The sequence below is a fragment of the Engraulis encrasicolus genome, chromosome 24 (assembly GCF_034702125.1).
Source record: "Engraulis encrasicolus isolate BLACKSEA-1 chromosome 24, IST_EnEncr_1.0, whole genome shotgun sequence".
NCBI classification, from domain to species: Eukaryota; Metazoa; Chordata; class Actinopteri; order Clupeiformes; family Engraulidae; genus Engraulis; species Engraulis encrasicolus.
Genome location: NC_085880.1, coordinates 20,663,528 through 20,678,527, shown reverse-complemented (window position 1 = coordinate 20,678,527; position 15,000 = coordinate 20,663,528). Strand labels below are relative to the sequence as shown.

The following is a 15,000-nucleotide window of genomic DNA, read 5'->3' as shown; positions in this document are numbered from 1 at the left end:
ACACACACACACACACACCTATGCATGCACATATGCATGCATGTGAAACCCCCTGCAGCAAACAGGACTGTACACAGGAGCATGAATGTACAGTACTGGTGGTGCCCGAGATCGCAAGATTGTCTTCCTGTATTTTCTGTGGTAGCGTGATTTGAAATGTTCTGGAACGTTCTGACCTCACAATCCCAGTGGTAAGGCTTGGAACAGCCATGAACACCTCCACGGTCTCTACCCACAATCCCATTTGTTCCTCCTGCCATCTTCGTGCCCGTTTAAAACTGGCTAGCCCGTCCGAGCCAGATTACACAAACTACAGCCATGCTCCAGAGAAAGAGGGAGTGGCAGCTGTGGCCTAATGGTTAGGGAGTTGGTTTTGGAAGGTGGCAGGTTCCAGTACCATATTATCCATGGCTAAAGTGCCCCTGAGCAAGGCACCTATATCGCAATTGGTGCAAATAATTGCAAGTCAATTTGGATAAAAGCGTCTTATATTAATGGAATGGAATGGAATACCAAAAGGAAGGATGCAACATGCAGTAAACAGTACCTTCTCTGTCATGTGCAGTGAATGGAGCAAGGCTCGCAAATTAATTTGGTCCCTCCTCTCTTAAGGTCCTAAATGTTTAGGCAAGAGAAGCAGCAACACACCGCCATGCATGCGGGAGTCTCTTCGCATTTCCCACCATTATAGGCCTACAATTTGATTCTTTTTTTGGGGGGAAGTCAACATTGTTGAGGGAAACCAAAATAATATTGCAAGAAAAGCAAAGTGGTTTTCCTCCATGGTAAAATGTACATTTTAGGCCTTTCAAAAGAAAATAAGTTTACCGCACAATTGATTGACTTTGTTCATTTATTATCAGACTGTTAAACGGTCCTGCGTTGACCACCACCTAGACATTATGCTGAATCCTTGAGCTTAAACATTTTAGGCATTATAGGTTATCGCCCACCCATCCATCTAGCAAGGGACCCAAATGAATTTGTTCCCAGGCTGTAAAAGAACAGTAAGGTCACAAAATGTGCATGGAACAGAAGCGGCGGCAGCACACTCCCATGCATGACTGCTCACAGCTGTGTTCGGGCCCGGGACAAAGCCCTCAGAAAGGGCCCCCACTCAATAAACTCAATTTAATGAAGACCTAATTCTGGGCCCCATTTTTCCCTTGGCCCGGGACAATTGAGCCCGTTGCACCCCCCACCCCCATGTCAGCTTCGCTGCTCCCATGCATGCGGAAGCCAAGAGAGGCCACCTAGGAAGGGAGGGGTATCTCTCTGGGTCTCGGCATAAGCAAAATATTGATTCTCCAGCAGCTATTTTTAAGAGCCAGGACACCGCAAATCTAAAGTTTATTCCACCGTCTGGCCTGTTTAGCTAGCCAATTTAGAGAGAACCCGCAATCACTCACACACTGGGGCTAGTGCAATTGCTGTGCCAGGACAACAGCAACAATCGTTGATCTATGGATAACGACCTGGCTGGGTTTTAGCCGGCAGCGTGCATTGCTTTCGGGATAAATATATACACAGATATACAGAGATATAAATGTCATGATTCCTGGAGAGGATTCTCAGCATTGTGCTGCAATCAAGATTTTTTACTGTTTATACTTCAATTAGAAGCTCCTCCGTGGCCCATGAAATGGGAAATGGAATGACAATGATATGTTTTTATGCAAACACTCACATGCTGCTCTCTCTCTCTCTCTCTCTCTCTCTCTCTCTCTCTCTCTCTCTCTCTCTCTCTCTCTCTCTCTCTCTCTCTCTCTCTCTCTCACACACACACACACACACACACACACACACACACACACACACACACACACACACACACACACACACACACACACACACACACACATCAATAAGCATGTACAGATACACACACACACACACACCTATACATGCACATATGCATGCATGCATGTGAAACCCCCTGCAGCAAACAGGACTGTACACAGGAGCATGAATGTACAGTACTGGTGGTGCCCAAGATCGCAAGATTGTCTTCCTGTATTTTCTGTGGTAGCGTGATTTGAAATGTTCTGGAACGTTCTGACCTCACAATCCCACACACACACACACACACACACACACACACACACACACACACACACACACACACACACACACACACACACACACACACACACACACACACACACACACACATACACACACACACACACACACACACACACACACACACACACACACACACACAGACACAAACACACACACATACACAGACATGCACACACAGAGACATGGAGCACTCAATCCCCCCTCCGACATGATTCACTTTTTGGGAAGTCACCATTATTTAGGAAAACCAAAACAACATTTAAAGCAGCACAAAGCATTTTTTATTCTCACTGGTCACCCTACAGATTAGAAGTGTAGTCCTTCATTGAACTAATAGACAGGCTTAGTGCACTCAGTGCTGCCTTAGACCACGGAGGGTGGCGGGTGAATTGAATGCCTTTCACCCTGTTGCCAGTTAGCCTGATTATCATCTACTTTCAGATCTCGTCAAGCATTACAATTAACATTTCCCAAATAGCATGGTCGACATGCCTCCCTTGGTTTGCTAATGGTTGTATGCTTACCGACAAAGTGGGAGGAGGTCCCGATTTTTCAGGAACTAAGAAACAATATTGTATTGCTCTTGGCCCGACTAGAAGCAACTCTGAAGATGTTGCGTCACTAGGAGGGCACGGCCTGGCTAGTTGTCAGTTGCTTAGCCACTGAATTGACAAAATTATTTGTAAGTTAAAAAAAATGCTCAGTGTTGCTTTAACAAGCATTTCCCCAATTGGTTTTCTTGAGACACAACAAGTCAGCAGGCCTGTGGGAAGATGTTAGTCAGTTAGTGAGTTAGCTGGGCTCTCCTATTTATCTGTGGTGAAAAAGACATAGGTATTTATTAGTCCACTACCTGACGCCCCCAGGCTCCTCAGACCTATTAGGTTATCAGTAGAGCAACACCACACTGACTGACAAGCTCAAACAGCTGACCACAGGATGCAAGAATGGAAGCACATTCACACGTGTGTGCACACATGCACGCACGCACGCACGCACGCACGCACAAACTAATTCACACACGCACGCACGCACGCACACACGCACGCACGCACGGACAAACTAATTCACACACGCACGCACGCACGCACGCACGCACAAACTAATTCACACACGCACGCACGCACGCACACACACACACACTTTTCAGGTCATCCTGGGACCCACACGGACAGAGAAAGGAAAGATGTCACAGAGTACCACTGAAGGAGGAATAAGCGTGTGTCTTTGAAGAGAAGATATTTACCTCCTTTCGCTGGCTCTCGAGGGTTGACATCAGGTTTGGACCCTGTGAATGACAACCCGTCATTAGGCTTCATCTCATGCCGATGACCCCCACAAAACTAGACCCACACAAAGAAACTCAGCAGAAAAAAGGATATGTGCTGCTCAGTTCTCGCAAGTCTATTCAGCACAAACATTCGTTTCCAATGTGCTACATTCTTGCCTGTGAGGGGTATATTGAAGACATGTGGATTAGCCAGAGAGCATTCCTGCATGCCTCGGAGAATAAATGAGCAATCACATGATTTTTCTAAAGCAGGCCGCCGAAGCCGTGCAGTGGCTTACTGCCACACTGGTCGCACTCTCTCGCAAAGGCATTCGGCATTGCAATGAGCCCCCAGGGGCCTCCATCCCCTTTGCATCTCATGAACTCATCACGTCTGCAAACAATAATGTCATCAAACAACGACCCAGCTCGGGTTTTTTTTTAGGTCTTTTCATTTTTTTTCTGTCGTTATTTTTTTTCCCCCTTTTCAACCGCAAAAAGCGAGCAGGGCGCTTTGTGGTGTGGTGCTCTAGCGGCGGTTCCCGGAGAGGCTGAGATGCAAGATCGCGCCCGAGGCATGCGCTGCTTCCAGCGACACTCTTTCAACTGCGACCACTTCAGTCGACGACAGTCGGGGGAGGCTCTGCTCCAGGGACGAGCCAAGCCAGCCCAGTGCGTAGCGTACTCCATGTGGCTTCCATTATTAGCTTGTTTGGCAACCGCAGCCGCCCCGGAACATGAGTAAACTCTGCAAGGGGCTTCACCCTCTTGCCCAATGCTACTACAATGCTGCTCGTATTTTGTCGATCGCTACGCTAGCAGCAAATATTTTAACAACAACGGCGGACTCGAACGGGGATTCAAAACTCATTAAGCCACGGTTTGACAGACTGCACCGCAAGTGTTTATCTCCCGAAAACATATTTCTTGAATGCATGAATGCGTGCAAAAGATGTCCTCGCTCACAGGGATGAACTCGAGGTCTGGAGACCAAATGGTGGGATTGTGCGCTGTCCTTCCCGGCAGGTGTGGTAAACCATGAAATGCTAATGATCTTAACACTCACCATATTTTTTTTACATGCACTGCTGCCACACTTACTGGTGCAGGATTAAATTATTCCAAATGTGGATTGCGTGGATCCCATATTCATGGCCAAGAAATCAGCACGTTCGCAAAACTGAAATGAAATGAATGAATCATTTCCATTTCCAAACTTTTATTCTGTCAACATTGGGACTGGAGTGGGAGTATGAAAGCACGTTGACGTATTTAAAATCCAGAAGTTGATAGATGGCCTGTCTCTGATCTCATGGTCTTAGGTCCCATGTGCTTCCCTTGCCAATTTGTTAATCATTTTAAGCCTTTAAACCTTACCAGTGAGTGCAGCACAGTGGTTGTAATGGAGACAGCGCTGATGCATAATGATGTGCTATAACAACAGTAGCACACAGTCAGATCATAGCTTCCAGAACGGGGTACATTTGTTCTTTTTGTCCTCTTATCCGTGTTCTCGTGTAGCCTATTACATATAAGATGTTTGGTCTGGCAAAACTCCATGATAGGAAGTTCTCAAAAGTTTCATCAATGACTGTGTATTAAACTCCTTTGTACTCTAGAGCAGAACACTGCAACTAAACCCCTGATTCTGATGGTCAATGCATCGTGCTAGTTTTGTAGCCGCAAGAACTGACATTTGGTAGCTTGGTCTTTCTATAGAAACATTTTCACAGGTCATATATATAGTATCTGTGGACCCAGGCCACCCATATTCAATTTAATGTAACTGTTTATTTATCGGTCCATTATGTCATTTTTAACATTCCCTTACCCTCCCTGCATTGAGGCTTCTTATACTATTCATTTTTCAATGTTATGATATGTAATATACAAAATGTATATATCACGTCACGGTTAGAAATTAATATTCTAAGTCATTGGCTGTTCAGCACAGGGGCCACAACAGGGGCCAGGAGGAAATCTACAGGGGCCCTGGCCCACCCTGGCCCCTGTCTAGAACCGCCCCTGTCCAATATGTAAATTGTAACATTCCCTTACCCTGGCATCGAGGCTTCTTATTGGCCACTGCAGAGCCGCTGATAGGTCGTCCATTGGGAGTGACACACCAGCAGTAGCCCGTGTAGCTGTGGCACTGCACCTACACTCCAAACAACACACAGCACAGAGTTAGAGAGGCTAGTCTATATTGTCCAGTATCTATTACATCTAGGTTAGTTTAGGTAGAGACGATTACTCTGTTCCCTTTAAAATCATGTCTTGTCAAAGCACAAAAGCACATCACAAATCAGAAAAAACATGCAAACTAAAGAGAATAAAGTAATTGTAAAATAAAAATGCAAGCACACAGACATACTAAATGTATAAAAATGGATGCATAAATAAATAAATGAATGAATGAATGAATGAATGAATGAATGAATGAATGAATGAATGAATGAATGAATGAATGAATGAATGAACAAAATCACGTTAACGGACAAGGGTTTTGCCATGACGTCACAAAGGAGAAAGGTTCCATTATGGAGAGCCAGAATCAGATTGTCTTATCTCTGGGCACCGCTTTCGCTCTGCTTCAAAACGCCCCACTCTCCTCTCCTCTCCTCTCCTTCCCAACCCCTGTCCCCAGTGTAGTGTAGTGTAGTGTAAACTGTACCGTACCTCGCTGTATGTGCCATCTGGATTACATACAGGTACAAAGACTTGTGGGAAGAGCTTCTTGGCCTGCTGCTCCGTGTACTTCTTTTCAGCCACGCATCTTGATGCATCTGAAAACCAAGGCAGAGGCAGAAGGAAAAAGCCATAGGCAGAAGGTCAGTTCTAGGTTAAGTGGAGCGTGCCAGTAGAAATTAAGCATCCTTCAGTGATTTCTAATACAACATTTTTTTCCCCCTCCTCCTCTTTCTGAAGGACTCCGGCCGGGGCCTTGGCAAACGAAATAGGCGGAATTAACTTCTAGGACTAGAAAGGCAGTTTTGACGGATCTACTCAGAGTGGCTAAGTCTAGGGGTCTCCTTACTCCCCGGGCTGTGTCGAAAGTGGACGTTTTTGCGTCAAACTAAATGCTGGTTCAGCCCCTTACGACTTCTCAGTGTTACTTCTAGAGCATGCCATTCGTCTTCATTTGCAAGGAACATATAATTAACCGCATCTCTCGCGACGCACAGCTGTTTTAGACGGCAGCCCCACCGCTGTGCTGGGCTATACTGTTGCCGTACAGCGCGGCACTCATCAAAGTAGGCCCGATCACTTGATCCAGGACAAAGTGGACGTTTAGGCACGTAGACCGCGAGCAAGCAAGCAAACACTGATGATGAACGCTGCGACTGAATCACTGAAGGGTTGCGGTGGAGCAGATTGAGGCATGAGGTAGGAGAAGGAAAGAAAGTGACAGGGAATCGGAAAGAGAGTTCATTTTTAGCAGCTCAGTGTATGTGAGAAGGGCCATGGAGAATGGAAGGAGGGGAGGGTATTGGAGAGGGGGGGGGTGACAGGGGAGAATGGAACGATGGGGATGGAGGGAGGGTGAGAGAGAGGGAGGTGTGGGGTGGTGGAACAGGAGAGTTGGAATAAGGGGTTGGGGTAGGGAATCACATTGGGGAGGAGAGGAGAGGAGAGGAGAGGAGAGGAGAGGAGGATATTTCGGAAGCGGCGGCCCGTGCATGCGGCCGGGAAGGCAACCAACATCCCAATCTTATTAAGGTTTGCCATGCACTAGTCCAGCGTTCGCGTGGTAAAGCCATCAGGCAGCTCCGCAGCTCTCACAGACACACAGAGACACACAGACACAGACACACAGAGACACACAGACACAGACACAGACACACACACAGACACACACACACTCTCTCTCTCTCTCTCTCACACACACGCATACGCACACGCACACACACACAACAGACACTCACACACACACTCACACACACACACACACACACACACACTGACGCACATGGACCCAAACACACACACACACACACAAACACACCACACACACACACACAAACACACACACGGATGCGCACACGCACACGCACACGTGCATGCACATTCATGCAAGAATGTTCCAGAGTGTCTCGGAGAAAGAGCTGATGCACAGAGTAGAGGGAAAAAATAGAAAGAGGAAGAGGAGTTTTGAAACAGACTTTTGTTTTAACTCCCTCGACTGGCACACTCCTCCTTTCACTCTCATGGCAACGAGCCCCTACGCCCCATCTCCCCAAACACCTCGCCTACCCCACCACCCAACCACTCCACATTTCTCTCTCATGCCACCATACCCCCTCACCACACCAGCCCCAAACAACCCCACCCACCACCAGGCCTGCCACTCCATAGAAATGAAGCGTTTGGAATCTGAGCTGCCCCTCTCTCTCTCTCTCTCTCTCTCTCTCTCTCTCTCTCTCTCTGCCCTTTTGATGGGTATTGGCAACTGTCTCCATCTTTCTTTCTTTCTTTCTGTCTTTTTTCCCTCTCTCTCTCTGTCTGTATTTTTCTCCCTACCTCTTACTCTCGGTCTCGGTCTCTGTCTCTGTGTCTGTCTCTGTGTCTGTCTCTGTATCGGTCTGTCTGTCTGTCTGTCTGTTTCTCTCTCTCTCTCTCTCTCTCTCTCTCTCTCTCTCTCTCTCTCTCTCTCTCTCTCTCTCTCTCTCTCTCTCCTACCCCCTTTTATTTATTCAACTGGATGTCTGAATCTGAATGACAACCTAGCTGCTTGGACATCGCCAGACAGATGGTGGATGGTTGTCTATGCTCCCTCCGTCTATGCTTTCCTATGACACAGAGCCCACAAAACTCTGCTTCGTTTGCGACCCAATTGCAATTCAAACAGTGACGCATCATAGACACATTTCCTTTCCCTCTCCTCCCTCCCTCCGTGCGGGCCGGGGACGATGTCTATAACAGTCCCAGGGGCTGGTGAGTGGGTTGGTGAGGTGGCTTCTTCCCTCCTGGGCCAGGCAGCCAGGGCAGGGTAGGGCAGTGTGCCACCAGTAGGCAAAGGAAGGCTGGGGCAGGGCCGTAGACAACTTTGGCCGAGCCCAAGACAAAGTCATCTGAAAGCCCCCACCCCGCTTCCACCCAATACAGACATTGTAATGACAGTCCAATTCCAGACCCCCAGGCACAGGGGCCCAGGACAACTGATCCCTTTGCCCCGTCTCCTGTCGGCTTCCCTCGACTGAGGGGAAACAGGGCAGGCGAGAGTAGAGCGGAGTGGAGACAGAGATGGCGACAGGAGACAGGGAGTAGCAAGTGCTGGTTTGTGTCACCCTGCCTCTGCCTCAGCCCCCCTCTCTGCCTCTGCCCCTGCCCCTGCCCCTACCTTTGCCTCCATCTCTGCCCCTGCCTCTGTCTCTGACTCTCCCTCTGTCTCTGCCTCCGTCTCTGTCCTTGCCCCTGCCCCTGCCTCTGCCTCTGTCACAGGAAAGAAGAAGAAGAAGAAGAAGAAGAAGAAGAAGAAGAAGAAGAAGAAGAAGAAGAAGAAGAAGAAGAAGAAGAAGAAGAAGACATGGTGACAAGATGACATATAATATGACTTTGCGATAAGACAGAAGAAGAAGGGAATGGAGTGATGGGAGAACAAAAAACAAAAACAAAATCTTCCTCCTGCTGCGCCGCGTGCAAGGTTCCGACCAGAAAACAGGCACAGAGACAGTCAGAGACACACGTCTGGAAAAACTGACAGCTGAATCATCTGCCCTGGGCCTCGGCTCGGGTCTTGGCACCGGCGAATGTGCTGCCCGCCACAGTCAGTCAGCCCTGTTGTGTCAGGAGAGGAGGAGAGGAGGGAGGGAGGAGAGGAGGGAGGCAGGGAGGGAGGGAGAGAGGCCATCGCTGTCTGCTCTGGCACGACTTCTTCAGACTCCACTGACTTGTGTCTGTACATTGCATTGTGCTTTTTATCCATGGAGGTAGTATGAGACCTGGAGAGAGTGAACAAGTCCCGCCACCACTCATTTCAATGGGAAATGCTAGGCTAGTGAATTCACCCAAAATTGAACGAATTTTTCAGCTTCCAAAATGGAGTTTCATGGAGCTCATTTCCGACACCAGTTTACTTAGCCAATTACGTGCCATGTTACTGACTGAAGTAAGGTTGACCAGAAAGCTATATGGAAGACGGGTAGGGTTGCCACCTGTCCCGGATTTTCCTGATTGTCCCGGATTTTTATGGTCTGTCCCGGAAAGAAGAAATAAAAATCCGGGACACTGAATGTCCCGGAATTTGTACATGATGGCCAAAATCTGTATTTCAATCATCAGTAGGCTACCGTCAGTACTAAATTGCAGCATGCCTACGTCCATAAATGTATGCACCGATCTCATTGGCTCAAATTCTAGACAAGTGTTGATGATGAGGTGGAGAGACTGAGAGAATGTTGAACTATACGAGACAACGAACGGATCCAGTGAATAAAAGCTGAATAGTCTTAACGTGAAATGGGTAGAAAGACGATAGTTCTACAGGAGGCGATGACCGTGACAGGCCAATAAAGGGAAAAAAACGTAAAGGGTCGACATGATGCAGGAGAAATATGCGATGTGAGTAAAAAACATGCCCAGTCGATTTTCTGCTAGCTGCTCCCTGTGCCCAGCGAAAATGCTTCTGTAGCCCATCTATGAACAATATGAGGAGACCCTACTTTTAATAGCCTATAAGGTAGGGAAACTAAGGTGTCTGTCAGCTTACATCAATGCATTTCAAAGCCTATCACAGATAAAACGGCTTAGATGACGATACCACGTTTTTTTATATAGCCTATTTTTAATCATGTCAAATCAGGGAGCTATCAAACGAAGAAATTCCGTGCTTTTTGGTCACAAAATCATCACAGGACATGTGTCATTTTCAGCACACAAGGGCGATTGGGTTGATGTGCGAAGGGCTGTGCGCCGTTAAGAAAAAAGGTCGATTTGATGGTCAAAATGTCCAGGATTTTTGTCAATGTGAGGTGGCAACCCAAAAGACGGGCATTGGATGCATGGAGGTGTTATAAGGTGCCCAACCACAGACCTATATAGGTCTGTGTGCTCAACATAAACTCGCGCACCCACCAATCATCATGAGCGAAATGGTGTCGGAAATGAGCGAATTTGTGAAAATGGCGACGAGGAAGTGCCTTGCTAATCAGCGAAGCTAACCAGCCAAATCCTGACCCCCTGTTTTTATCGATATGATGCTGAGGCAGTGTTTCTTGTACTTCGCCCATACTGTGCTCCCCGCTGGAGAATACAGTACTGAGGTTTGTTACTCTCTCCCTGTCTTCCCACTTTACCTTGTGTTCTTTACCTTCATTTCTACATTAACTCCTTAATGCACACCATACCTCCAGTGGCACGCCGTAATAGTCATTGAAAAGTTAACTACCATAGTACTACAACAATACTATGACATAACATAGGGCCTTTAGTAATGCACTACGGCTTGGTCGTTGACATTCTAGTAACAGCAAATGTATAACGCTGTGTCGTTAACGTTTTAATAAAATACCTTTACTCTGCTCTAATCTATTCTCTTCCACTGGACTGTACTCGACTGTACTCCACTATGCAAATGGTGGATCCTTCTTGTGTAATACCTCTCATAGGGCCCTGGAGAGATATAAAAGGGGTCATCATTGTGGTATCAGGGGTCTTGTCCTAATTCGCTTTTTATAGCGACCAGTGTTGCCAGATTGGGCGGGTGCCCCACCCAATTGGGCTACTTGGGATGAGCGTCTGCGGGTAAAAACGGGAAAAATTGGCCATTTGGCGTTTTTTTCAGCCGTTTTGGGCCCATAGAAGTCAATGTAATTTCTTGAATTTGGGCGGAATTTAGCGCATTTTGGCGTTTTTTGAGAACCTTTTGGCCGGGATTTGATCAGACACATCTGGCAACACTGATAGCGACGGGATAGTGATTCCCATTTGTTTCGCCGTCATCCATTCTATATCACCAATCTATCGTACAAAGATTTTCCTTGCTTCTCTTTCTCTCTCTCTCTATGTCACAGTCTTTTTCTACCTCATCGTGTTTCCTTCACTGGTCCTTGTTGATTTTCGTTTTTATAAACTTATGAATGATTTGGAAACTTTTGAAGCAAGGTGGTGTTACAAAAATGCTTTGTACTCTGTATTGAATGATGAACTGCACTTCAGCCATCTCCTGTAGATGAATCCATGTGTTGATTAATGTATGTATTGCTTGATCCTGGCAAGCCGCCATGGAGTGATTGTATAACAACCTTATTGTAAATAAAGAACTTTTTAAAATCTCAAAATCTCTCTCTCTCTCCTTTTCCTTTTCCCTCTCTCTCTCTCTCTCTCTCTCTCTCTCTCTCTCTCTCTCTCTCTCTCTCTCTCTCTCTCTCTCTCTCTCTCTCTCTCTCTCTCTCTCTCTCTCTCTCTCTCCTTGCTCCCTCTCTTTCTCACTCCTCTGTGTGTGTCTCTTCTTCCACCTCTCCATCTCTTGCACCCTGTCTGATGTACTATTCACAGAAATAAGAATAAGGCATTGTCCTTTGTTGCTGAATGATGAACTGACAGAGTTAGAAGTTAAAAAGAGAGGGAGGGGAGGGGGGAGGAAGAGAAAGAGAGGGGGGGACTGGAGGGGGAGGGGGGTCAACTCAAGGCTGCCCTCTTCGCCACAGCCAACACAATGATGTGGTCTGTGAGTTTCTCAACATCCTAGCACACACCAGCTGCCCTCCGCATCGCACCGCACGGCCACACGTCGCATCTCACCTCCCTCCCAGCACAACTTTTTCCTCTCCATACGAATATACTGTATGTCTATTCCTCCCAAGCCCCTCACCCCTCTGTCTCCAATACAAGTTAGAAAAAAACACTTCTGCTCTATTCTACCACAACTTTTCCTTTTAATTTGATTATATCTCTATTCCCTATTCCTCTCTTCTGTTTCTGTTTCTCTCTCTCTCTCTCTCTCTCTCTCTCTCTCTCTCTCTCTCTCTCTCTGTCTCTCTCTCTCACACACACACACACACACACACACACACACACACACACACACACACACACACACACACACACACACACACACACACACACACACACACACACACTTGCTTTCCTTCTCTCTCTCTGCATGTTCCAGTACTACTCCATTTCAACCAACACAGCAACAACATTGAAAAAACAAAAAATGACCACACTACACAGCCACATATCCTGCAAAACAATATAGCATATGAAGCTTGCAATTCAATCCCATGCCGGAAGAGAAAACTATTATAACGGATCACTTGGCAGATGCCATGCAGGGTTGCCAGATGAGAATGATGATTTCCAGCTAAAAAGATGCTCAAAACCCGCCTAGAACTGGAAGCACTAAACGATACCCATTTTGAACAAAATTCTATTGATTTCTATGGCAATAAATGTGCAAAACATCACAACAATTTCCCTTTTTTAACCTATTTTTACCCACAGACCAAGCGGCCCAATTGGGCGGGAAACGCCGCAATCTGGCAACGCAGATGCCATGTCATTTGATGTTTTGCTGCCAGCACAGTAAGCTAAGTGTGTGCAGTGCCGTGAGCCTTAACAAAAGCATGCTGCTTCTGCAGGGGATGCTTTAGCCTCCAGCAGGCCTCGGAGTGCACACTCCAAAGTAAGCAAACCACAGCAAGGCATGTGGGCCCATCCAACCTATGATCATAACATAAAACACCACGCCATGATTTATCAGCGCAAATATTTATCTGTAAAAGAATCCTTTTTGTTAGATGGTGTTGGAGGGAGAAGTGCAAAGTCAAGGGAAAAGAGTTGCTTGCTATTTTTGCCTCTCATTTCTCTCTCTCTTTCTCGCTTTCTTTCTCTCTCTTCCCCTGTCTCCCTCTTTCCATCTATTTCTCACTCTCTTTCCCTCACTCCCTATCTCTTGTTCTCTCATGCTCCATCGCTCTCTGTATAACCCCTCTCTCCATCTACCCCTCCCGGTTCTTCCTTCTTCCTCTCTCTCTACCACTCTCTCTCTCTCTTTCTCTCTCTGTACCTCTCTCTCTCTCTCTCTCTCTCTCTCTCTTCCTCTCTACCTCCTTCTCTCTCTCTCATGTCCAAATGGCCCCAACTCCCTCAGGTTGACAACCCCCCCCCCCCATCTCTTTGCAACAGCAGCATCAATTATCTGACAATGAATTTAACCCCAGAAGCATCTCAGTATTACCCAGAGAGCAATGGGGCATGGGGGGCCCAGCTGAAGCGCGAGGAGGAGAGAGAGAGAGAGAGAGCAAGTGAGAGAGAGAGAGAGAGAGAGAGAGAGAGAGACAGAAAGAGAGAGAGAGAGCAAGTGAGAGAGAGAGAGAGAGTAAGCGTGAGAGCATCAATTATCCGACAATGAATTTAACCCCAGAAGTGGCCGGGTGTTACCCACTGGGGCGTAAGGGCCCACAGCTGAAGCGTGACTGACTCGTGACCTCTGACCTTTGCACGGCCCTCGGCTGACCTCCAGCTGGGGGTCGCGGCACTTCGCACGCAGGAACTCGCAGCGGGACGTGAACGTCCGGCCGTCGGAGGCGCACAGGGGCTTCCGCGGCGCGCCGGAACAGTCCATGTTGCACTCTTTATCCTGTTCCACTCGTAAAAACTGCAGACGAGAGAGAGAGAGAGAGACAGAGAGAGAGAGAGAGACAGAGAGACAGAGAGAGAGGGTGGACAGAGAGAGGGAGAGACAGAGAGAGACAGAGAGAGAGGGTGAAGAGAGAGAGCGAGAGAGAGAGAGACAGAGAGACAAAGAGACAGAGAGACAAAGAGACAGAGAGAGAGGGTGGAGAGAGAGAGACAGAGACAGAGAGAGAGAGAGAGAGACAGAGAGAGACAGAGAGAGACAGGGAGAGAGGGTGCAGAGAGAGAGAGACAGAGAGAGAGAGAGGGTGGAGAGAGAGGGGAGAAAAGGTGGAAAGAGAGAGTGAGAGAGAGAAGAGAGAGTGGAGAGAGGGTGGAGAGAGAGAGAGAGAGGAGAGAAGGTGGAAAGAGAGAGAGAGAAAAGAGAAGAGATAGAGAGAGTGGAGAGAGGGTGGAGAGAGAGAGAGAGCAAGAGAAAGAAAGAAAGAAAACATTTTAGAGAGTGCAAGAGACGGGGAGGCAGAGAGAGAGAGAGAGAGAGAGAGATAGATAGATAGATAGAGAGAGAGAAGCAGAGATGGAGAGAGAGGGGGGGGGGGGAGAGAGAGAGAGAGAGAGAGAGATTATGGGATTAAAATGAAAGTTCTTGACAGAATGTACAGACATCTTTCACATCGGTCACACAGGCATACTGTAGCGTGTTCCCCAAATGTTCCCGGGGAGTCATTGACAAAACCCATTGAGAACTTCTTTTTTTGACTGCTGCCGTCAAAAACGGCAGACATGTTTACAAACGCGAAAAGAAAAGGCCCTTTACATAAGAGGCGATAAGAGTGACTCATTATGACGACAAGTGATTCAATAACTTTTTGTTTTCATTTGAAAGTCCCCCCCCACCCTCCTCCTCCTCTTCCCCACTCTAAGCTGTGCATTGTCAGTCCACAAGTAAGCCTCTGCTTCCTGGACAGGCTAGACGAACGCACAAACACACTGACTGTACTCAGGGTGGGAGTGGGACTAAAAAAACGGCCCGGGCTTATTTTTCGCATGGAACAATTCTTCAC

General features: G+C 47.3%; 1 protein-coding gene across 3 annotated transcripts in view; it reads right to left on the bottom strand.

Moving 5' to 3' along the window:
• Positions 1-15,000, bottom strand: part of smoc2 (SPARC related modular calcium binding 2) — an 81,923-nt gene that overhangs the window by 48,789 nt on the left and 18,134 nt on the right. For all 3 annotated transcript variants that reach the window (XM_063191990.1, XM_063191991.1, XM_063191992.1), the window contains exons 2-5: positions 13,796-13,958; positions 6,035-6,141; positions 5,414-5,513; positions 3,332-3,373 (exon numbers count right to left, since the gene is read on the bottom strand). In XM_063191990.1, coding sequence (XP_063048060.1) covers positions 3,332-3,373; positions 5,414-5,513; positions 6,035-6,141; positions 13,796-13,958 — 412 coding nt within the window. The remainder of the gene's footprint in view (positions 1-3,331; positions 3,374-5,413; positions 5,514-6,034; positions 6,142-13,795; positions 13,959-15,000) is intronic.